General features: G+C 29.5%; 1 protein-coding gene across 1 annotated transcript in view; it reads right to left on the bottom strand.

The window, feature by feature from the left end:
* The window catches only part of pum (pumilio), a 122,663-nt gene that overhangs the window by 91,907 nt on the left and 3,996 nt on the right, over positions 1–26,760 (bottom strand). The window contains 5 exon segments of the mRNA XM_029316344.2: positions 1,295–1,652; positions 3,516–3,646; positions 3,726–3,825; positions 4,524–4,635; positions 9,828–9,969. Coding sequence (XP_029172177.2) covers positions 1,295–1,652; positions 3,516–3,646; positions 3,726–3,825; positions 4,524–4,635; positions 9,828–9,969 — 843 coding nt within the window.

The raw sequence follows: 26,760 nt of genomic DNA, 5'->3' as shown, positions 1-26,760 counted from the left end.
AAATAAAATTCTTTTCTCTGCATGAGAAAAAAGGAAAAGCAATAACTAATTTAATCTTTAGTAAGAATAGTTTTTCTTTTTAGAGATACAAGTTACTTTCTTCATTTCGAGATAAAAGAATAGTTAATGAAAGTAAAAGCTACTCTTTATATAGGAAGTTTCTCAATGTCTCCTAAGATGATTACACATAACGTCTCCGGTAATTTCATATTGTGTGGGCGTCAAGAAAAATTTCTCGGAAAATAAAATCGTATGAGAAAGAGGTAGAATGAACATTTACGTAATCGAGATTAATCTCATTACGACAATAAAACACGGTATTACAACTGTTTTGTAAGAAATCCGCAAGATGAAAAAAATGTTTTAAGCCAACATTATTTACGAGGGTGTCTAATCAAATTTGGTAAAAAAAAATTCCCTGAGAATTCCCCCATAAAAATATAAACGTCTCAGGGAATACTAATTTATTAAAATTAATTATTTATTAATATATCATTTATTTAAATATTATCTATTAAAAATTTGAATAATTTTCTATAAAATTTATGAGATATTTCATACTAATTGTCAATAAAAAAATCACAAAGTTTTAATAAAAATTTAAATATTGTCAAGATGTATTAGACATATTTTTCTTAAATGCTAAATAAAAATAAAATTGACAAAAGGATAATTTAAAAAATTCCCTGAATTTAAATTCTATGGGAATTCCCTGATTTTTCAAAGTTGAACAAAATTTCGTGAGAATTCCTCAGGTTTTCAAGATTTACCCTACAAGTATACACCCTATTTACGCCTGCATTATATATCAATTTAGTTCTGTGCATATACTTGGCTGTTCCATAAGCACTTAAATTATGTTCACCTAATTACGAGAAAGCACTCGCAATCTCAATTTTTCTTCCAATATCAAATCGAAGGCGCAATCTACATTCGCCTAGTCTCGCCTACGTTCAACAAAATACTCAAGGCTCCTGGGTCCCCGCCGCAGCCATGTCAGATTGTGACGTCAGAGGCGAAAAAGGCACACGCTGAAAACTCTCAGATGCCATTTTTAATTAAAAGCTATTTCGATGAAACGCTACTTCAGATGGCTCCCCAGGTAGCAAGCGTACGTCATTTTGACGTCATGAAACGTCAGTGACACAATTTTGACATGTATGACGTCAGTCTGCTACTTGGGTCTTTAGCACACTTTCAAAATACCTCGAAAACTATTCCACGTTACAATTCCAACATGGTCAGCGAGGAAGCAGCAGGCTTAAGAAGCAGAAGAGACAAAAGATGGACTCACTTGGACGTCGAAATGCGTGGTAGTGTCCTGCGGCTGCGGTGGGCCTTGTTGCTGCTGCTGCTGCTGCGAGGGCGGCGGACCCTGAGGCGGTGGCGGAGCTTGCGCCCCGAAGAGCTGCGCCGCCGCGTGCGAGTGCGGATGTTGCAGGTGATGGGTCGGCGGAGCCTGATGGTGCTGCAGATGGTGCGGCGGCGCGGGTGCGAACGCCGCCATGAAATGCTCCTCGCTGCCAACGACGTCGACTCCGGGTTTCAGCAGCACGACGCCACCACCGCCGGCACTCACCGCCAGAGTGGCGGCGGCGTTCTTCTGAAATTCCTCCTCGCCCGGCGACGGTTGGCGGCTTCCGGGTGTGCGACTGCAATTGAAAAATATATAAGAATCAATTGGATTGAATGAAGAGATGTGATATAAGTATAAGTTACATTTTTTATAAAGAAAATAAATCATGTACATATTTTGTGTTGTATTTTGGAATTGTTGTTACAAATATTTTTCGCGTCATTCTCTGGTTTGTTACAAAATGTTTGAATTTAAATAATAATTTCCTAATCTTCAGTTTGCTACGTGCAACGTTTAATTTATTTTCTAAATAAAAGGCGGTTGAAGAAAGAGTTGAGAGTCCTGCTGTGACCAATCCCATGAATAATTTCGCACAAAGAAACCACGCGAAATTCTATGTCTATGCAATTGACTGCATGTCATGTAACGGTGCACTTTGCATAATAGTGACGCATATAACAGGACGCAATCCGTAGTTTAAACGACTTTGCGTTACTGATCTCGTGAGAAAAGAAAGCACGTAATGCTCGTGCACGTCAATGACGATCATCAACGATGACCTAATGTCATTATCATAATTACGCAAAAACTGCAATAGTAAACTACATTCTTGCGGTTGCACTACTTCCAGCTTTAATCAATACAACAATTTTAAAATATACAGTATAAAATAATTTATCATTTAAATAGAGTAATATTAAATAATTATTAAATAAAGTGTAAAAAAGTATAAATAAAGTATAAAGTAATATAGTGTAAAATAATATAAAATAAAAATAATAAAATATAAAATAATATAGTATAAAATAGTATGATATAGTATAATTATTAAAAATAGTAATACATAGTAATTATTAAAATTAGTAATATAGTATAATTATTAAATTTAAAATAAAAATTCTTGTGAAAGATTCCTTGTGTCGTCAAATATATTTTCATATAATTTCTAATTTTTTTTTTTTTTACTAATTATTTACAAATAAAAATTCGCAAGTAAAACTCAAAAAATTCAAACATTTTAGAAACGAAATTTGTAAAAATTGCGATTTGAATAAATTTAATAAAAAGAATTTTAATATAAAAATTTAACAAAAAAAGTTTTAATATAAAAATAGCAGAGGCAACTAAGGAAGGTGATGTCGGTAATATCAAAGTGGATTGTGCTTTCTGTCGAGGGCTACCGATGGCGCGACGCTGCTGGAAATCGGACGGCGGGTTATCGCGAAAGGAAACAGCGGGGGGAGAGAAAGAGAATGTGATGTCATCGGCCGCGTGTGGAACATGCCCTTGACAGTTATCGTTATTACGCTATTTCGTCGTGCTGCTTGCGCGATGGATGTGACATATAAGAAAGTTAAGATAGTATTATAATGAATGAGCGAGAAATCGCATTCTCTCTCTGTCTCTCGTACATGGCACACGTGACGAATTGTTAAATTGCTTATACCTTAGTGCTCTTTCTGCTATAATTTCGTGAATAATCTCTTGCAAAATAATGTTTATACATGATTCGCTAAACCCTAGGATCATACATAGCTATAATACTTATTTTCTAACAGCATTATATTTCTTTTGTATTTATTCAGTATTTATATGATATATTGATATTTAATGTGAGAGTAAAAAAGAGTTAGAACTAATAAAAGAAACTGTTTGCAAATAAAGTTTGTAAAAAAAAAAAAAAAATTTAATATCTCGAAATTAATTTCAAGTATTGCATAATCAATTTAGAGATTTAATTTTACACATTAAAATATTTGAATAAATTAAATTTTTTTAAATTACTTTTTTATAAAAGATAAACTCGCACATTAAATATCAATTTATACTCGAAGGAACAAATATTTAAATATTTTGTATACGTTTAATATGTGAAATAGTTTCTAATAGTCTAATATTAAATATTATAATAAATAAAATAAATGTCATAAAAACTTACTTGAAGCCTTTATCTTCGTCCAGACCGTTTTGAGACGCTAATCCGTTACCCTGTGGGCCAGTGTCATCCTTTGTACTATCAAAGGGACTTGCCGAACCCTTCTCTTTTTCTTTCTTATCTGCATCGGCATTCTGTGATAAAGAAATCAAAATAAATAAAATGGTAAAACGATACAAAACATTCTTTATAATATCGCGTATAAATACTCACCAATCTCAGAGAAACCATTCGAGGTTCCAAATCTTTTGGTGTAGTGGGACTCGATCCAAGAACATATTCAACCATTTTAACTCCCAAACCACCTGTTTCACTGTAGAAGAAAAACACGGTGCTATTAGAGTTAAATTCTAATATGCGAATTAATGAGGAAAAAATTATAGAAGTTTACAAGCACTATATTTGATAAATTTCTATAAATTTAACATTAAACTAATTAAAACTTCGTTTCAGTAATTAAATAAATTTAACAGGGGGTATACTCAAATCTTATAAATAAATTCCCTGAGGATTCCATGATTTTCCAGGTACTTTTGTTCAAAATTCCAAGTAAAATTAAAGTATTTAAAGAATTTTTTTTAAGATAAAAATAAAATATGTTTTATAATATAATAATATAATATTATATATATAATAAAATATATCTTAATATACTTTATATAAACCTAATAAAGTTTATGAGCATATTTGAAAATAAAATCAGGCGATTTTTTTAAAAAATTCCTGAGTTCAAAACAAATTCCATGCGAGTATTCCAGGATTTGTCAAGGTAGAAAAAAATCCCAGGTTTTTCCCGGAAGTATATATCCTGTTTAAAATCGAAAGTTAGGAAGCATGAATAAAATCGGCATCTATTTATTATCATTGTTTCTTCAGCTACAACTCGAAGAACGTCAACATCAACGTTTCGCTCGTCTTATTTTGGATTCCGTAAGTGTGTAGTAAAATACTCGCGGTAAATTGTGGGTACAAAAAAAATATTTAAAAAAATACCAAAAGAGACATACTGACCTGCTTCTGGGGCTGAGCACTGTCCCGACTTCAGACGCTTGATGATGATATCCCGTCCCAACTCCCACACGTCTACCCGTGCCCATTGATATTGGCTGCGACACCGCATGATCTGCAAAGGACAAAAATACGTACATGCCAGTGTTTACGAAGGATTGTTTGCGCGATCAGAGAGCCATCTTGCACCCGGAAGGTAGGTATGCAAGTCAGAAATATTGACAGGTGCGGCGAAAAATACTCTTAATCGCTCGTACACCCCAGTATTGATCAAGGTGAGTGAAAAAAATCGCGTACACAAATTATTGTGGGAAATATATAGTACACTTTCTCTATACAGAGGAAAGCATTCTCGACGACTCTCCGCGAGTCAATACAAAGAAGAATCAATAGACACAAATACATAATATATAAACACCTTCTCTCGCTATAAAGGAATTTGTACGATTCGTACACATGGTCTCGTAGGATTTTTCAGATTTATATTTCCTACTTTCCTTTACCAGCTAACTTATTTATCATACTTATTCGTTTCATAAAAGATGTCGGATAACTTTTTCCCTCGCCAGTAAATATTTAATAAAAAAAAGAGATGATTAGTAAAATTTTGTAAAAAAATTCCTCGATCTTCCTGGTATTTTCGTTTAAAAATTTCAGGTAAAATTTGTAGGTACAGCTTTTTAAAAGTTCCTTATACATTTTTGAATGTTTTCTGTTTATTAGAAAGTTATCAAGAGCAGTTTTGGCATCCAAATTAAAAATATATAATATAAAACAAAAAATAATTTATTATAAACATCCTAATGAATATTAATATAATTTATTCAAATTAATTATTTATTAAATAAGGAGTACTAATTTATTTAAATATTACGTATTCAAAAATTGAACAATTTTTTATGAAACTTGCATAAGATTCGATACTGAAATAGATTGTCAATAAAAAAAATCACATTTTCTCAAAATAAAATTATAAAATATTTTAAACGTTTTAATAAATTATGAAAAGGGTATTTTTTCCAAATTTCCTGAATTCCAATCAAATTCCCCGAAAATGCCGGGTTTCCCCTGCGAGTCTACACCCCGTTCAAAAATCAGCTCTTCCAATATGAGACACCTCGACCTAATTAACAAATATCCATTAACAATCCGGCGGATACCTTGACGCGAGAGGATTCCATCGAAAGGGAGCTACGTATACAAAAAAAAAAAAAAAGAGAGGGGATGAAATTTATCCAAATAGCAATTTGCCGGCAAGTTGGAGGGCAGCTGCGGCGCCGAGCATTATCGAGCGAGATTCCGTTAGGCTCCCGTGCAGATAGAGAAGTTTTTCTCCGCCCTTTCTCGCGCGGCTCCATATGACGCCGATACACAAACGCGGCGAGCCCAGGTGGACACGATCGGCCGGCCACTCCGGAGAGGGAAGAGGGTGCTCTCTCTCTCTCTCTCTCTCTCTCGCCCCGACTCCGGGGTGGATCGGTAGGTACGATCCTGGGCGTTGGGACGTTGCCCCTACCGCCGCCGCCTGATGCCGGGCGTCTGTCGCCATGGCAACAGCCGCGTTGCACCCATCGTGGGTATGACGCACACACGGCGACCGGCGTCGTCGTCGCCGTCGCCGTCGCCACCGAGGAGCCGTATTTACGTGAAATCAGGTGTTTCACGCACACCCTGTGGATGCGCGTGCAGCAGCGTCATATGTGCCTTGCCTTAACATTCATTAGATGCGCATCTAAAAACCGGACGTACGCTGCTCGCGTAATTGCGTTTGACAGATATCTGACACTTCAATGAAAAACTGAAAAATAAATAAAACTATTGTAGTATATTATATATGAATTAATTCAGAAAAATCAGAGATTGTGTACACAAATTAATAAAAATCAAATTATTACTATAAATGATATATGAAGTAAATAATAAAAATATTTAATCGCGTCCAACCCCACGAAAAATTTAAACATTTAGAAACTGAAAAATAAATAAAAGGCAGAGAATTTTAGTATATTACGTATAAATTAATTCATAAAAATCAGATTGTACTATATTATAAATAAATTAATAAAAATCGAATTATTATTATAAATAATATGGATTAAATAATAAAAATATCTGGAATTTTATCGCGTTCAACCCCCCCAAAAAATTTAAACATTTAGAAACTGAAAAATAAATAAAAGGCAGAGAATTGTAGTATATTATATATAAATTAATTCATAAAAATCAGATTGTACTATATTGTAAATAAATTAATAAAAATCGAATTATTATTATAAAAAATATGGATTAAATAATAAAAATATCTGGAATATTTTATCGCGTCCAACCCCCAAAAAATTTCAAAATTGTGAATGTAATAAAGCATTCGATATATGTATATAAGCTTTAAATGTCAAAATGCCCTGACATTCGTCGGATAAATTTTCTGAAGTTTTTCGAAAGCGCATTTATGTATCATTTTCCGTGACTTTGAAATTGAAAGCCTTCATTAGCATGTCAATAAATTCGTGTCACTAATGTTTCATGTTTTGAGTTTTTTATAAACACAAAAATAATAAAATAAAATTAAACGTTAATATATTTTAAATGAATCAACAGTGACACACCATAAGAAAAACAAAGCTTTCTTCTATGAGGAAGGAAAATAAATTTAGTCAATGACCATAAAAATAATTAGAAAAAAACAATTATCACTTTTAAAATAAATTTCGCAAAAAGCAAAAATTGCCCAAACTATTACTTTCACATTCAAATTAAATAAAAATCTTTTTGCGATAAAATATAAAAAAAAATTATCCGAATTGTTCCACTTTTTAAATTGCATACATGCAGCACCATTTTTTAACACATTTCATAAAATGAAACAAAAACAAATGAAAATTTTTCGCGAAATAATAAAATAAACCCTAGAACGAGTTAAAACGATATTGGAAGAGCTGTCTTTTTCAGAATTACATATAATATATATATATATATATATATATATATATATATATATATATATATGTATATTACAATATTAGTCGATGTTGTTATTCAATCGGTCGTGTATGTACGTCGAAAAAGCTCGACGCTGCCCCCTCCTGGACCAGCAAAAGGCAGCAGCTCACTACGTATATGTGTATCTACATGCTGTTCTTTTAGTGCTGTATCAATCAATAAGCGTGTACGACGTAAAATACGCGGCATCGAGGCTTCGTACCTCCGTGTTTCCTACACGGATACGTGTCGTCTTTCGCAAGCGGAGACGTCGCTTTGTGATCAGAGTGCATTTAATTTCGTATGCGATCCTTTCGTTCCTGTTTGACAATCTTCAATAATTAATTAATTATTCAAGAATTCGATAAGAAAAAATACATAACAAGTTATTGAACATATTATGCTTGTCAATTCAGTAATTCATTAATAAAGTTAAATAGTTTAACCATAATTAATGTGTAATTCTTATTTTATCTAAAAATTTTATCAATCTTCTTCAATAATTAATTATTAAACAAGAGATCAACAAGAAAAAATATGTAACAAGTTATTGAACATATGGTTGTCAATTTAGTAATTCATTAACAAAGTTAAATAGTTTAATCATAATTATTGTGTAAAATTAATATGTAATTCTTATTTTTATCTAACAATTTTAATTTACTATATTTCGTTCCTATTTGAGAATCTTCTTCAATACTTAATTATTAAACAAGAATTCAACAAGAAAAAAGATATAACAAGTTATTGAACATATGGTTGTCAATTTAATAATTCATTAATAAAAAATTAAATAGTTTAATAATTTAATAATAATTGTTATATAATATGTAGTTCTTATTTCATCTGACAATTTTATTTTATTAATATATGATTCTTATTTGACAATCTTCGTATAATAATCGATAATTATTAAATTAACAGCCATTTGCTTTTTAATTTAATAATCGCGATTCTTGTTCGATAAAGATAAAATAAGAATTACTATTAATAAAATAAGATTGTCAGATAAAATAAGAGTTACTATTAATAAGATAAGATTGTCAGATAAAATAAGAAATTTATATATGTATATAATATATAGTAGTTATTATTTTATCTAACAATCTTATTTTAATTTAATTTAATCTGACAAATATATATACAGGGTGTTTAAAAATTAGGCCGACAAACTATGAAAAAAAAAGAAGACTCTTTCAAAATATTTTTTTGTCAATACCAATTTTCTCTATAACGTTTGGTTTTACAATAATTATATAAGTTTGTGATTTTTCAATTTATCATGTTTGCATTGAAGTTAATGGAGAAATTTTTGAGCATTTACTGTAAAAAGAGTGAATACTTTTATGCTTTTGTTCTGTGCTTTTTTATTGTTTAAATCAAATTCTTACTTCATATCATACAGTATAAAACTAAACATCGTAGAGAAAAATAATATTAATAAAAAATGTTAATTTTGAAGTCTTTTATTTCTCCTCAAATTTGTTGGTAATTTTGATAATACCCTGTATAGTAAATATATATATTTAACAACATAAATTTCTCATTCATCTTTTTCTGCTAATAAAAACTTTTCTTAGATACATAAAAAAAATAATGCTCCTGGGTCCTCGCTGCGTCTGTTAGATTGTGACGTCAGAGAAAACACATGCTGAAAATTCTTAGATGCCATTTTTAAACAAAAAAATATTTCAATGAAACATTACTCTTCAGTTGGTTTTAGCATATTTTGAAAATACCTCGAAAACTATTCTTTTCGAATGACGTTTCAAGAGAAAGGATGTCAAAATGACGTCATTTTGATGTCAAATGATATCAGTTTGCTACTTGAACAGTCATGTCACAACTGTTGATTGATTATAAAAGGAAAAGGATAGTTTCCGAGATATTTTAAGTATGCCATCTGAAGTGTTGTTTCATCGAAATGACATCCAAGAATTTTTAGCGTGTATTTCCTTGCTTCTGACGTCACAATTCCAACATAGTCAATAGGAGCTGGGAGCCTGAATAGAAAAATCATTTTATTACCGAAATATTTGTACTCTCCAAAAAATTAGATGTATTTAAACCGACCGATGCCAACAATTCAATAATATATTACAGCATAAAAAAATGATTCCGCTCGTAGACGACACTGGAACGTTACGACGGAGTCGGAGGTGTTTTGAATCAACTTGTTTGCGAGTCTTACGTTTATCCAGCGCGGTTTCGATTACCTCACTCGAGCGTACTCGAGTTTCATAAACGCACAGCGGCAACTCTGCCGCTTCCGTTCGACATATATATGTATATATATGCATAATACAGTACTATAATCGCGAATCGTACCTGACGTGCTCCAGGTGGAATCCCGCCACATGGTGGTCTGGTGGTCGCCCAGGTGCAGCAAGGTCCCACCGCCTTTTACACCCCCTTCGTCCTTGGAGCCTCCTTCGTCCACGCCCCAGAGCTTTTTTGTCGAAGGAGCGATCTGAAAAATTTAAAAAAAAAAATTAGACATCTTAGAAATCAATTGTCTGAGGATTCCATGATTTCCCAGGTACTTTTGTTCAAAATTCCAGGTAAAATTGAAGTATTTTAAATATTTATTGTAGAATACAAATTTTAAAATTTTATTTGTTATACATAATTTTTTAACATAAATGAAGTATTTCTGTAATATAATATAATGTAATATAGTATTATATTATAATAAAATATATATTTAAAATACTTTATATAAAACTAATCAATTTTATATTCTTTGAAACTATATTTTAACATCAAAGGGGCAATTTTTTTTTTAAATTTCCTAAGTTTAAATCAAATTCCATAATAATTGCAGGATTTTTTCAAGAACAAAATTCCATGATAATTTCATGATTTTCCAGGGAGTATACACCTGTATTAGAATAGGTCGTAAGCCTGGGAGGTCAGTGAACACGATTTAAAAACGCGTTGACACGAAATTCCCAGGAGCTTTTCTTTCCCCATCCGGAATGCACATATCGGAGTATGACTTTGCATTAGAAAATTAAAAGCCGACATAATTCGCATCGACGAAATTTTGTTTCCTCGACAAGGTGCACTGGTGTAATTAATAATATCTTCGTCCCACTGACCTATTGCATTCCAGTTTTATTCTCGAAAGTGTATTTGCAACATCACGCATATATATTTCATGCGGACAGAATGCAGAGACAATTTTCCCTTGGTATTTATTAATTCACAAATCATAAATTCGTGTAATTTTATTTGAAAAATCGTCAGGATTAAACGAGTAAAAAACGAGATTTTAATAATACAGTATTTTATCAAACTTTCAGTTTTGTGTTTTACTGTCACATTCGCAGACTCCTTTTATTTCAGAAACATCATGGAGATTTGAATATTTAATAAATTAATAATAAATCAAGGAATATAACAAATCCATTAAAAACTGTATTTCATATAAATTATTGCAAATGCTAATTGCAAATGCTAATTCCTATTTATTTAATAATAATAAAGGCTTTATTTTAAAGCGATAAATCTAATGCCATATTCAGGGAGCTTTAAAAATATTAAGCGGCTAATATACAAATGTTTTATTTAAAATGCTTTCATAAAAAAAAAAAGCTCAAAATCTTTTTTTTCTTAAACACTGTATTTTGTAACACTAAAAAATTATAAATATAATGATTTCTGTCACATGTAGATTTATATATCTGATATATGCATATATTAATTACACTGTAAAAAATATGTAATATATTACATAGAAATATGTAAAATTACATAATTAATTTAATGCAATTTTACATATTTTTACATGTAATTTTAAATATTTTTTACAATGTAGATACTGATTTATCAATATAAATCAATATAAATAAGTATTTAGTTATATAAACTGATATAAACACATGTATTTCATGAAAAAAAGTTCAAAATATCCTAAAAAATTTTTTCTAAAAATTTGTTCTTCTGATACTATTAACATAAAATTTAAAAAATAACAAATAATAATATAATAATTAATAATAAACATAATAATTAATATACTCGTTTTTTGAAGTGTCAATTTCTCGATTACTACACGAATAATCGAATTTAAAGTAAATCGCGATGCGGACTCGACACGCTGATCCCGACCTCGCCTAACTAGAGGTTAGTGACGTCACTTCCGCAGGGGAGGGAGCGGCTCGCAGAATTTTAGATGCGGGTGCACGATGAGAAAGAGAGTTCAAAGTCACCGATGCATCGTCTTGCTTCAATTTTAACTTTCGTGATTCGGAGATCGCAAGTGCTTTCGCTCTTCCCGAAGTCGGCTGAAAGTTTTCGTGGAGTTCGTATATATATAAAAAAAAAAAAAAAAAAAAAATTCGCGACAATTCTTGGGGAGAACAAGAGTCAACTTCTTTAAATAAAAATTAAATCCTGTTCTTTTTTTTCGTGGAAAAAAATTGCAATTTAGATGCGATATGACATATGACTAAAAATTCATACTTATTCACATTTTTTTTCATTGCAGTGAATTTTCAAATTTTACAAAACCGCACATATCTATGCACATACATTGTAAATTTATGTCTCGATATGCGCTTTGTAAAATTCAAAAGCATGTTACAATAACAAAAAAAATGCAGAAAATATCATGTAAAATTCACGAGAATGGTTAAAAATATAGGTTTTACTATTTATAATTTTATATGTTTTGGGGAAAATATATCGTTCATATAAAACAGAAAAATTAAAGAAGAATATATTAGTTTGTATTAAAAAAAATCATCTTATATAAAAAAAATCATCTTATTTTGCACGTTTTTTATCGTAAGCAGAAAATGACAAATAATCGATTTCTCGAACGTCACTTAGCTATATCCGCAAGTGTTAATTAACTTTAATTGCTACGTAGGAACATGCGCATTTACATATTACAGCCATTACTGTGATTTAAAGAAAATGTAGTAATTATTCGCCAAATAAATCGATCCAGCAATTATCAAGAAATGGAACAATCGAATATAAATATAAGTAACGAGAAATATTTCATATATTTGACACAGTAAATTAATTAAGTTTTCTTAAAATTAAACAAATATGTTGAATATAGAATTTAATTACATATGTCTAAGAATATTTAATTATATAATAATATAATAATTATTTTATAATAATAAAATATAATAATAAAATTTACATATATTTCGCATATAAGTAAATGTTACCTATATCAAATAATTTGGTATTTGGAGAGAAATAATTTGTATTAAAAAAAATTGCGCACATAAAATATTACAGAATTAATTTCTGAGACTTTCAAGCACAGAGAAATAATCCTTGTCCTAACTCAGAGAAATCAATTTCACGATGATCGATTGATTCTTTCATCGAAATTGAGGATGACTCAATGGATGTAAACTTTTTTTTACTCGTTTCTTGAAAGTTCCTTGAAAATCATAAGCGTTTGCATAAATTTTAAAGATGTGGGTCATTTCAAAATACTTTTCTACACGTGTTTCTGCAGAAATAAATATACAAGATATGAAGCAATTAAAGGTTAAAGAAGGTAATTATCTTCTTTTTTCTCGACAATTATTTCCCATTGCTCAATTTGAAAAATTTATGGAATTTATTATTGGAATATATACTAAAAAAATCTTTGTAAATGCCAACTTTCGAAAAAAATTAAAATTAAATTAAATAGTATTTATAATTATATAATAATGTAAATAGTAAATAATAATATATGTAATTTTTATTCCTGCTCAGAAACACACATATGGATTTGAAAAACATTGACTTTTCTTTAATGAATACATTTTATGAAGATTTATCGCAAGTTTCATGATGAGACAAAGAATTAATCGAGAAGAATCAACGAGCTCTTGCAATTTATGAAAAAAGTCGTAAGTAATTGCATAATTTTGAAGATGTGTTTCAAAATACTTTCCTCCAGACGTATTTCTACAGAAATAAATTTACAAGATATAAAGTAATAAAGGTTAAAGTAATTATCTTCTTTTTTTCTCGACAATTCTTGCTTATTACTCAGTTTGAAAAATTCATGGAATTTTAAGTTAAAATAATCTTTGAAAATTCTAACTCTCGAAAAAACTTAAAAAATAAAAAAATTAAATAGTACTGATAATTATATAAATTGTGTAATAATTAATAAATAATAAATGTATAATAATTGTATAATAAATTGTAAATAGCAAGTAATGACAATGTAATTTTTGCTCCTGTTCAGAAACACAGTAAAAAAATATGTAAAATTACATAAATAATAAATGTAAAATTACATGATAAATAATGAAAAGGTAAAAATTTCTATTATTTATCGTGTATAATTTTACACTTATTATTTATGTACTTTTACATATTTTCGTGTAATATATTACATATTTTTTTTACAGTGGCACACGGCTTATTCCAAATTTTGATCTAACAATAAAAAAACTGAAAATTGACTTTTCATTAATAAATAAATTTCGATAAAAATAAACAAAGATTGATCGCAAGTCGCGTCACGGGACAAATAATAATGAATCGAGAAAAAGAATGAATTCGCGAGTTCTCGCAATTGACAAAAACGATTCAGCCAACTTTCGCCCGAGTTCCTCGATGAAAGGGAAATTCCTCGAATTCCCAGGAACATTCTTCCTTCCAGAAGAGCGCCGAGCATCGAGAGATCGTTCCAGCCGGCAATTGACGTATCGCCGTTTTGCATGTAAATGCGGAGGAGAGACGCGAAGTTACGCGAGGAAAACGAGCTGGCGGATCTGTCTAAAGGTTCAGTAAGATAAGGACAAAGGTAAGGGTGAAGCTCGGTCAGCCGGGGGTGATACGCTATGAGTATCGACCGCGTCGCCGACCACCGGAGACGCTTTTGTACGTTTAAAGCGCGACCGAAGAGAGAGAGAGAGAGAAGGAAAAATATCGACAAAGGGAAATAAATGATATACGAAGTGGAGAAAAAAATTCCGCCTACGCAGAATCACTTCCGCTTCTTAAGATTGCGAGGTTGTCGCGCCTAATGAAGTAAAGAGAAAACAAACTAAACAAGATTTTACTTGTTAGACTCAGTTTCCAAGAACAATTAACATTTCCTCGAAATCTTGATTCTCGGTGCAACAGATAATTCTTCAAATTAATACATATTTAATTCCAAAACTCTCCTAAAGTTTGTTTGATATCTATTAAAAATATTATTGTTATTTATATAAATATTATATTTTATTATATATTTTATATTATAAAATATATACAATATATTATAAATATATTATTATATATTTTATATTATAAATTATATACAATATATTATAAATATATTATTAAATATTTTATATTATAAAATATATACAATATATTATAAATATATTATTATATATTTTATAATAAATATATTCTATACTATAAAGTGATATAATATAAATATAAATTGAATAATATAAATATAAATCAAAATTATATAATATTAATATAAATTGATCATATAAATATATTATAAATGTATATTTATTATATTTATAAAAGCTAAAGAGATTTATTAAGACTCCTCACCTACCAGGTTGGAATTGTAACGTCAGAGGCGAGAAAACACATGTTAAAAATTCTTAGATGCCACTTCGAAGTGAAGATATTTTAAAAGTGTACTAAAGCCATCTGAAATAGTGTCTTATCGAAATATCTTTTCGCTGAAAAATGGCATCTAAGAATTTTCAGCGTGTACTTTCTCACCTCTGACGTCACAATCTAACCTTGCCACGGCAGGAACTCAGGGAGCCTTAATTTCTTGGTTTCGTGCACAAAGAATCAGTTCCAACGAAATAATAATTCTTTCTTGAATCTGACGCACTCTGATATCTGCTCTTACTTGCCTGTGAAATTTAAATATGAAAGAAAATAAATTAGAATTTTTAAAAATACAAGAAAATATATAGAAGATGAATGCAAAACAGAAATTTGTTAAGAGAGAAAAAGTTTGTTTTATATTTATTAAAAATACATATTATATATTATTTATATAAATATTTATAACATAAATTATATTATAAAATAATATAAACTATATTATAATATAAATATATTATAAATATTTATTATGTTTATTAAAACTTTCAAATACAAGTTACTGATTTTCTTAAAGGTATTTCATTAAAATTCTGCCAAGAAGAGCAGCCGAGAAAATATGATGTAACTTGTGCGACTTCTAAATGGGCTCAAAAACTCCTTTCACTCTTTTTCTCTCTCTCTCTCTCTCTTTTCATTATCTAGCCATCCATTGAACAAGGATGGCAAAGCAGTATTTTTTTTTCTCTAAACCGACCGGTTTTTTACCCTAAAAGGGGGCCGAAGGGGGAAGAGAGGAAACACGTGCGAGCAAGAAAACCATATTGGCAACAATGTCAACCCCTGGTGTGTCACGTTGCTCCCGTTGTTATGCAACCAACTGGACGGGGGATTATAATCGTGCCATTGGAAATGACCTCGCTAGAACAATCCCTATGTTAAACAAAGAGCTCAGGGAGCGATGGTGTTATTACAGAAACGCGGTTACATCTATCTCTATTACAAGACAATGAAAGAGCTTTAGGCGAATCGTAGATAATAAAAGAAATTTTGCATAAAGTTGATCACAAAATGTCAACTTTTCTTATATTTGCTTTATATTGCTATCTATATAAATATTTATAATATAAATAATATTATAAAATTATATAAACTATAATGTAAATATATTATATAAATTTACTCTCGAATTTACTTCTCTGATTTTTAATAATAAATATTCAATAATAATATATATATATATATATATATTTTACTGATTTTAGCAATTTTTATATTTCATTCCCGTTGTATATTTTATTGAGAAAAAAATCAATGTGGGGATGAAAATATATTAAGAGTATAGATTGGAAAATTTTGGACTCAATCTATTTCTCCAATTTCCAATCACAAAAATTTTTTTTTCGAAAGTTGGAAGTTGATGACAATCAACTGTTGCTTTTCATCAACTAATTCGCAAGAAAGTGTAATAGTAAAAATAATAAAACGCGTACATTTCTAAGTTTCATCCCCTCGATTTTTCATTTTTTCCCGAAACTCGGAAGTTGATAACAATCAGCTGTCGCTTTTTATCATGTAAAAATAAAAAAATCGACAACACATTATTTTTAAAGGAGGAAGTTAAAAAAAGGTCGATTTCCCGATTATTGATGGGGTCTAAAATTCGAGTTCCACGAGTATCTATAAACCATATAAGATGTAAAAACTATAATATTTAATAAGTATCTAATTAGAAGCTGGTTTGATTGAAAATTCATCCATGTTATCGACTTTAGTTGTCGTCAGATCGATCGAATGACGATATTTTCAATACTTTCCCCAGGTCTCTAGGAAAAAAGGGCCATCATTTTTACATCTTATGGTTCATAGATACTCATGGAACTCGAATTTCCTTTCTCTTCTTTGCTCCCTGTTCCCTCTCAACCCCTCGAGTTTAAATTTTCATAGAACAATCGCGCAAGAAGGCTAGATATCCGCGTGCTAGAGTTTCGATCCTCTCTCTTTCGATCCGGCCAGACACCAGACGGACTCGCGCCGGTTCATCCCACCATGGTTCACACTCTCTCTCCCTCCTCGGGTCTTCGTCACACTCCCACGTTCTCCACGACGGTGCGGCGTGGACGTCGTTAAATTGCCACGGGGCCACCGACCCCTTTCCCCGGGGCCCTCGGCCACGGGTCACGGCCACTGTCCTCCAGTCTACGAGGAGGGATCAGTCGTACAGAAGATGGTATCGTTGTACGTGCGTATCTCGTCCACGAGCCAATGCATATCATATCGACACACTTGCTTATCATCGAGAGCGATGATTGTTATTGTTACACTGTTATCTAAATTTGACGACAAAGAGCATAGAAAATTAATCGGGAATAGTCGATCTTTTTATCTGTCAAAATCGTGTCAGCGATTTTAAATAAGCGTAAGAAATTAAATATATATATATATATATATATATTTTTATTTTTGAAAAAATAAACGAAAGCCAGCAGTTAAAAAATATGAAAATGAAATTATTTTAAATTAGAAATAAAATATTTCTGTTTTATGATATTGTATACATATATAGATTTAATTTCAAAATTAAAAATTTATTAGTTTAATTTGAAAAGCGTGTAGCTTTTTTAAATGTAAATAAAATAGAATTTAATAGAATTTTAATTATTTTTTGTTATTTTAATTTTCATGTTCTACACTGTGTAATATTAATAAATATCATAATGCAATATTAATTATATCATAATTAGTAAAAAAAAAAAATACACAATATTTACTACGAATTCTTGATTTTAAAAAGTTTATTGTTTCACTTAAGAAGTATTTAGTTTCTCATATAAAATATAATTGCAACATTTTTATATTTTTTTAATATAAATATAAATAAATTATATATATATATATATATATATATATATATATATATATATTTATATTATCAACATTTATATTACATTTTTTATTTTAAAAGTTGCACGCTTTTAAAATTAAAAAATCTGAAAACTAATAAATTTCTTATTTAGACAACTATATATTTTGTCAAAAAGAAAACAATTTTTTATATATACAATATTAATAATAAAAAAAATACCCTAATTATAAACACGATTAAATCCGATCAATGACAGCTCACAATTAACAGAGAGATAATGAATAAAAATTTAAACATGCGCTATTAAAGCTGCATAAAAATACCAAAATATTTCTGTCGTGGAAATAAAAAAAAATATCTATGATAAAATAAGTTCTAACGCCGCGTAAATCGATCGCTCTTGTAAAAGGGGAAAATACCGCATGGAATTTTCGCGCTGATATGAAATACACCGAATGCGCATTCCAACATGCATTGGTCAGAGGAGAATCCCATGTGCATTGAATTCACGATAATAATGAGAGCGCAGGATTCTCCTCTCTCCCTCTCTGTCTCGCTCATCAGCCGAACTTCGAGGACTCCGGTTCGACACAACCAACTATCGATTACCGATATTGTTACGCATAAAGTTCAGTGACATGCGTCTATCGCGATAAATGAACCTTTTCGCACAATATCATGCGACGAGGACGCGTTCTGCGTCTGCGTATATATCACGGATTTTCTCGTCAATTTGGAAATCAGGCTGACAGATGTCAACGATAAATAAATAATTATTTTAGCTAATAAAATAAATATAATGGAATTATTATAATATATACATATATAATAATCAATTTAATAAAATAATATAAGAAATATAATAATAAATAAATAAAATAATAATAACAATAAATCATATGAACATAAATAATATATAATAAATATAATTCAATTTAATTTTTAATAATTAAATTTATTTAATTATTAAATTTATTGTTAATAAAATTTATTATATAGTTATAATAAAATTATTTTTAATAATAGCAAAACTCGAAGTGTCTAAAAATATTAATAAAACTCTAAAATGCTATCATTAAAAATAAATAATCTAATAATAAAAGATTTCAATCTGAAAATCTGCAACGATTAATATATTAGTATCGCTATTAATGAATTTCTCGATTGTATAATTATAATGAATTCGTCGGAAACATAAACGCGACAAATCTAATGACTCATGCCTACCAGTCTGCTGTGCCAGATAAAACGGAGCAGAAACGATTATAAAACGACGTAGTTAGAGAGTAATACTAATCTTGCGTAACATTTATCAGACGTAAGTTTCCTTTCGCGCGCAACGTAACAGCTGACTACGTAACTGTCAGTAACAACCGTTTGACGTCGTAACACAACCGACTACGTCAGAATGAAAGTCCTCTACAGAGTGCAAGTACCGTCCATTTCGCTATTTTACTTAGTATTTTTGCCTCGTTTCGCAGCATTCGCAGCTGTACATATACATATATATACACGTCCAATTTATTAATAACTCGGGTTTAGCCGTTCAATCTACATGCAAGATGCTCAATAAGAAAGAGAAAGTCGCATTTAATTCAATACAATTGATCAATTGCACTCTATGCATAACAGTGTCGTGATAAAAATAGATTAATGGGTCTATAAATAATGTACGAGGTGTTGGAAAAAGATATACAATAATTTCAGAGGATTTAATATGCCTCAAAATAAGTTAAAAAGTCTTAATAAACATTTGGATTCGCAAATGACTTTTGAGATTATTTGCAATATCTCATATAATATGTACATAACTTAATTTAATTTTTTTACCATATATTTACATAAATAAAGTAATATAATATAAAAAAATAAAATAATAAAAATAATAAAATAAATTAAAACAAAAAATAAAAATTATAAAAATAAAATATATATAAAGAAATAAAAATATCTGAAAGTTTATTTTTGGACCCATGTTTATTAATTAAGACTTTTCGTCTTGTTTTGAGGCATACTAATAAATCTTAAAATATTTCACATTTTTTCAACATCCTGTAGATTATAGCTTTAAAATATAAAAAATAATTTTGAAAAAAAATTACTTATGTTCGTAGTTTAAGAAAAATTGTTTCATATGCATACATATTGCATAAAATCTAAAAGTAAATATATAAATATTTAAATTTTTTCTCTTCTTCTTCATCTTATATAAAATCGAATAATTTAGCTTATTTTGGTTAATTTGTTAAGATAAATAAGAATATATATTTTTAATACAATTTTTTATAACTTATAAATCCTTCAAAATTGTATACTGGAAAACAAAAATTATTAAATTAATAAATATTTATTTCAATACCGCTTTATAAATCATTTATTTGAAACAAATATTTATTTGTTTTGAAAAAAATTTTCTTACATCAAATAAATAATTTTTCACATCAAATAAATATTATTAATTTTGAATAAATGATTTATAAAGGAATATTGAAATAAATATTTATTTGAATTCAATAAATTTTTTTCAGTGTACTAAAAGATATAAAATTATACAATTATAATTTTCAGAAATGTTTTAAAAAGATTTCATGTTTTTATTCTTCTCATTAAAGAACAATATATTCTTTATTTAAAAGTCAATGTATCTAAACTGTTCGAGTGTTTCAGATAACGTTTTGTTTCTTTTCAAAATCTTTCAAGCCCTTTGAATAGATATTTTACACACTATTTAAATGTATGTGAATATTTTACTTGTGGATATATATTACAATGGAAGAAATATACTATTTCGATAAAAACTGAAAGCAAAACGTAGAATATTATAAACACGTGCTTGACTCTAATGACCTTCATTGTTAGAAAGTAACAATGTAATGAGATAAATTAACAAGGTTCAAAAAATATATGAAAATATAGATGTAGATAATTGAAGAAAATAGTTTTGATTACTTTTGACATTTTCCAATCGTTATTTTTGAGATAACTTGTTTCCATAGATAGATTCACGAAACAAAAAAATTGATTCAAGATACAACAAATATCCCACCATAACAAAATTAAAAGAAATTAATAAACTATTTTTTCTTAATAAGAAGATTTGTTTTCTTCATAAATATTAATATTTTTCTTGTTGATCATATTGCAGAAATAAGCTAATGACAAATGCTAATAATTATAACATAATTATGTTCATGTAATTATGTTAATAATGTCAAAATATAATTACATAACATTAATAATATAGCATTATTATTATTGACATATAATAGTTATATATAAAATATTATATATATATATAAAATATCCATATTTTAATAAGTATGTGAATCAATTATTTACAAGTACATATATATTTAATATATAACTTGTCTTTTTATTATTTATATAGTTTTCCATATTTTTCATCATTCTTTCCGAAATAATATTACTTGCAAGCACAAATATAAATATTCTGTACTATATTATATATATCATTATTTTTTCCATATTTCTCAAACTTTCGACAATGTAAAATTTTTTGATTACGTGCAATTTACAATGATATTAATCGTAAAGATAAAACATAAGCGGTTAAAAGTTCGAATAAATAATTATTTTATAATTATTATATAATTGCGTTTAAAATCGGTAGTATTATATAAAATTTCGATAATTTACTAAAATTCTCGTTTCTTCACACATTCGAAATTTTTTAAAAATTAAATATATATATAGTTTTATTTCACTTTGAATGCAAAAAGTGCAGCGTAAAACAAAGATGATGTTTTATTATAGAATATATGCCTACGTAATATTTACATTATATTGATTAGTCATTTAATTAACGTAAATAATTCATTTTGTGTATTTGATCTAATAAAAATTATAATATAAGATCAACTAAGCATGTGATTTTCAATTGCATTCTGTTTTATACACTTTTTTCAAAATAAAATAAATATAATTTTTTTAATAACTGAGTTAAGAAATATAAAAGAAAAAAAATTGTATGTTAAAGGTGCAATTATAAAAAAAATAGATAATAAATATAATATAATATAATAGTATAATAAATGTAATATATAAATATATAATTATGTAAATATAATAAATATAAATTGAGAAAATCTCAAATATTGATCTGCGTTATCGTATTCTTCAAGAAATATGATAAAAAAATTAAATATTAATTTCCGTTACGTTATTTTTTCTTTTCAAGAAATTGAAATAAATTAAATATTAGCTTTCATTATCTATCATTTTTCTGAAAATTCCTCAAGAATGATAACGAAAGTTCACCTAACACGGCGATAACATATTCAGAGTCAAGGGAGAATTACACAATTTTTAAAAAATTCATAATTTATTATTACAGAACGCAATTTTTTATAATTGCATCTTTCAACCTACAATTATTTGTTATATTATTATATTTTATTTATATCATATTTATTATATTATATATTTTTTCAACCCAAAAATCACATCAATTGTATTTTAAATGAAGAAAATGTAATAAAAAAACACGTGACTAGTCTAAAAAAATTGGTTAACTAGATTAAATCTTTCAACTAAATTATTTTGTTAATTAAACATATATTAATATTTAACTCAAATATACGTTTTATTAGATTTAATTTAAACATTTATATATATGTTCAATTAACAAAATAATATCTTGTTGAAAGGTATAATTAAGATGACAAAATGTTTGTTCAATGTCTCATCGAATCAATAAAGAAACGAACTTTCCAATTCGATCAAACGAACTTTGATACCAGATAATATTTAATTTAAACAATGCAGCGTGTTTCTACTTTATTCCACGTGAGCATTCGCATTTGAGACAATAAAAGATAGACTAAATCGAGGGAAAAATAAAAATTACAAGAAAGAAATAAAAAAATTCAAAGACACCTATATAGTTGAAAAATGTATGTTAAAACAGATATCACATGTCCCAAACGGTCCACAGAAATTTTGGTGTTAATTTAACATAATACGGATATGTTAAATGGAAACACAAATATTAATATTTTAACACAAAATAAATGCAAAATTTCAAGTAATTTAAAATAAATTTTGTGCAAAAATAACATAGTTTTTTAACTAAAAATATGTTGATTTTAGATTTTATCATCCCCACTCATATTATAAAATAAAAAAATCACCATATTTTCTGTAAATTTTAACGGATAAAACAGAACATATTTATTATGTAAAATTAAAAATAGATGCACATTGTGTTATTTTTACATCTTTCCCAGTCGTTTTCACAATTTTAAAGTTCAACTAACACACATCAGCAATATGTTACTTAACACAAAAATGTTCACGGGGACCGTTTTTAACAAAAATGCAGAAATTTCCGTAACACGAAAATGATGACTCTTAAAATGCATTCACCAAGTCGCGCGAGGAACCTAACCTGTATCAACCACAAGGAAGGCAAGATCGACGCGCATGGCGCCGAGAGACGCGAGTCTAGTCTAGTCTAGGCTAGGCCAAGCTAGGCTAGGCTAGGAATAGGAGCGACACGACGCGGCCCGGAAGGCGGGCGCGGTTTCGAAGCGATCGAATAATCCTGGACGACAAGAAGAGAGAATAATAATAATAATAATAAAATAATAATAATAATAATAATAATAATAATGATGATGATGATGATGATGACAGTACCATGTCTCCCACGGCTCCCGTGAGATCCTTCATGTCGAGCGAGGGGTAGAGAAAGAGGTCCCCCGGCGGTTTCATCCAGTCGCCTGTGCTCGCGCCCGCACCCTGGCCGTAACCGATTCCGAAACTCTCCACTGTCTCCAAGGTCGCGGCGGCGACGGCGACGACGGCGGCGTCGTCGGCGCGGTGCGTCACCTCCGAGAGATTCACCGTTAACCCCGTGGTAGTACACTAGCCGGCACAGCACGCGGGTCGAAGAAAATCCTCGTGGATGACACTTCCCACCACTTCCACGAGCACACCTCTTCGCCGACAGCCGGCGATCGGTGGGTGTGAAAGGGAGAAAAACCCGACGAGGACGACGTCGATGTCGGCCGGATCCCGAGCGAGGCGCCGTTTGACAGCTCGCGCGACGCCGTTTGACAGCTCGCGCGCCGATGACAGATGATCGACGCGACGCGGCGCGACCCTCCCCCCTCCCCGCCCGCTCTTTTTCGGAAGGACGCCGGCCAAACAACGCGAGAGTCGCGGTTTTACAGTGTCACCACTACACACATCACGACTCCATCACTCGACACTGAAGGAAGAGAGAGAAAAAGCGTTGGCCTGCTGTCAAACTTCCCCTCTCTCTCTCTCTCTCTCTCTCTTTCTCTCTCTGTCGCACTCGCACACTTTGCACACTCACTATGTACTCGCGCGAAGTTGGCTACTTATATTTACAACGAGGGAGGGAGGAGACGGCGAGTTGTTTCTCGCGGCAAAGGCGAGGGATTAGATATCCCGTGAATAAACGCGTCGTCGTCCGGAGGCCGCCCGGGATAAAAGGCGTCTCTTTCCTGCTAATTCTCTCTCTGTTCTCCGTTTCCGTCTTTCTTTCTCTCTCTCTCTCTCTCTCTCTCTCTCTCTCTTTCTCTCTCTCTAGCCTCCCGCGTTGCCGCGCACTCGAATTTTCGTCAACCGGACTCTGCGCTTCGTCGGACGGAGACTGCGCTCCTAAACCGAAACAAAGAACGACGCTCCCGACTCGGCCGCCGTCTGGCGGCCGTTTCGCGAATCAGCCTCGCCCGCCTCGATTTATGATTTGTGTGTGTGTGTGGGAATTTTTTTCTTTTTTTCTTCGTCGTTGTATCGTGAAATTGCACGATACGTTCGCGGAATATCGAAAAAAAACTGTTGACAATTAGAAATGTATAACGTAGCTTGTATGTTATATATTTCAAATGGCAAAAGTAGTCATTTTGACTTCAAAATGACGTTATAATAATTATTGTGGCTATTTAGGGTGTTGTAATTTTAAACAATGTTTTTAAAAGATTTTATGAAAAAAAGCTGTTGACAATTAAATATAAAGACAAATGTATATTTTATGTTATATATCACCAGATGGCAAAAGTAATTTTGACATCAAATTATGTCATTTTGATGGCAAAACGACATCATAATTATTGTGGCTATCTGGGATATTATAATATAATTTTAAAAGATGGTTTTTAAAATATTTTATGAAAAAAGCTGTTGACAATTAAATATAAAGGCAAATGTATAATGTATCTTGTATGTTTTATATATCCCAAATGGCAAAAGTAGTCATTTTGATGTCAAATTATGTCATAATAATTATTGTGACTATCTGGAATATTATAATTTTAAAAGATGTTTTCAAAAGATTTCATGCTTTTACTTTTATTCTCCTTATTAAAGAATAATGTATTCTTTATTTAAACTCTTATATAAAAACAAATGTATAATATATCTTGTATATTATATATTCCCAGATAGCGCAAAAGTAGTCATTTTGACGTCAAAATAATGTCATAATAATTATTATGGCTATTTGGAATATTATAATTTTAAGAGATGTTTTCAAAAGATTTCATGCTTTTTCTTTCATTCTTCCTATTAAAGAATAATATATTCTTTATTTAAATCCTTATTTTTCTTCATTGCATCGCAAAACTATGATACGAAATATCGAGAGAAGCTATTGACAATAATATATATAAACATGTATGTACCTTACATCATTATATGACATATAAAACTCCAGATTAAACCAGAAACGATAGAACAATTTATGTAAAAAAAATAAAAAAATAAACATTCACAGATATCTTAAAATGAAAAATGTGAAATTAATATTACTCATATTTTCAGAGATCTAAGTTTTATATAAATATGAATTATAAATTGTATTCAAAAAAGATAGCAAAAGTGAAATAATTTACGCTGCATATTTTTTAACATATAAAATGTATAAATATTTGTAGAAGAATGTAAACCAAGAAATAATCGTATTCTTCCTTTTTATGACAAATTAAACATTTGATGTAAATGTTTGATACACAGAATCATATATTATTTCCTATATTTTTAAGCAAAAAAGTCTATTTGTATTTATCTATAATATAAAAAGATAAACCGTTGATGGACACTAGCTTTATATTTGAATATAAATAACAATAGTAATATTACATAACAGAATTAAATTAATTGTAATTTAATATAGTTATTTTATAATACATTATTTTTTAAATTAATTTTTATGTCACACAAATATACACATGCAAATGTTCTAAGTAACTTCTGCTAAAAGTTGAAAAATTAAACAAATTCATCATTATTCAAAAGACTTAATGACAATTTAAATAGTATAAGTAAGGTATTATATAATAATTAATTCTCTATCAATATATTTTATTAAAATATTAAAAATAATATAAGTAAAATAATATTATATATTAATTCTCTATCAATAAATTTTATTAAAATAATATTAATAATTATATCATATTACTATATTAGTTGTTATATCATATTACTATATCATATTGAATTCTATGTATCAATATAGAAATTCTATATACAAATATAATATTAAGTTTTGTATATCGATGTCCATCAATAGATAATCTTAAAATATATTAAATTGCATCATCAAGATCTAAAGTGACTAAATAAAGCCTTTTATCTCCCACCCCAAATCACATTGGTATGTTTCTTCTTTATACAATGATGACGCTACTCGTTTTATATTTTATACACGAAGCAAATAATACTGGCGCACTAAATAAAATATGAACTGTTCAGTATATATAATGACAAGGAGAATGTCGAGGACGACAGAGAATTTATTCATAGGCCAAATCAGTAGTTTTGTGCTTTCCTCGCATTATTTAGAAAAGAGACGAGTGTATATTTAGA

The sequence above is a fragment of the Nylanderia fulva genome, unplaced genomic scaffold (genome assembly GCF_048542155.1).
Source record: "Nylanderia fulva isolate GAGA-0341 unplaced genomic scaffold, ASM4854215v1 Scaffold52, whole genome shotgun sequence".
Lineage (NCBI taxonomy): Eukaryota > Metazoa > Arthropoda > Insecta > Hymenoptera > Formicidae > Nylanderia > Nylanderia fulva.
Note: the sequence above shows the minus strand (reverse complement) of the source record. Positions and strands in the feature narration are given on the sequence as shown.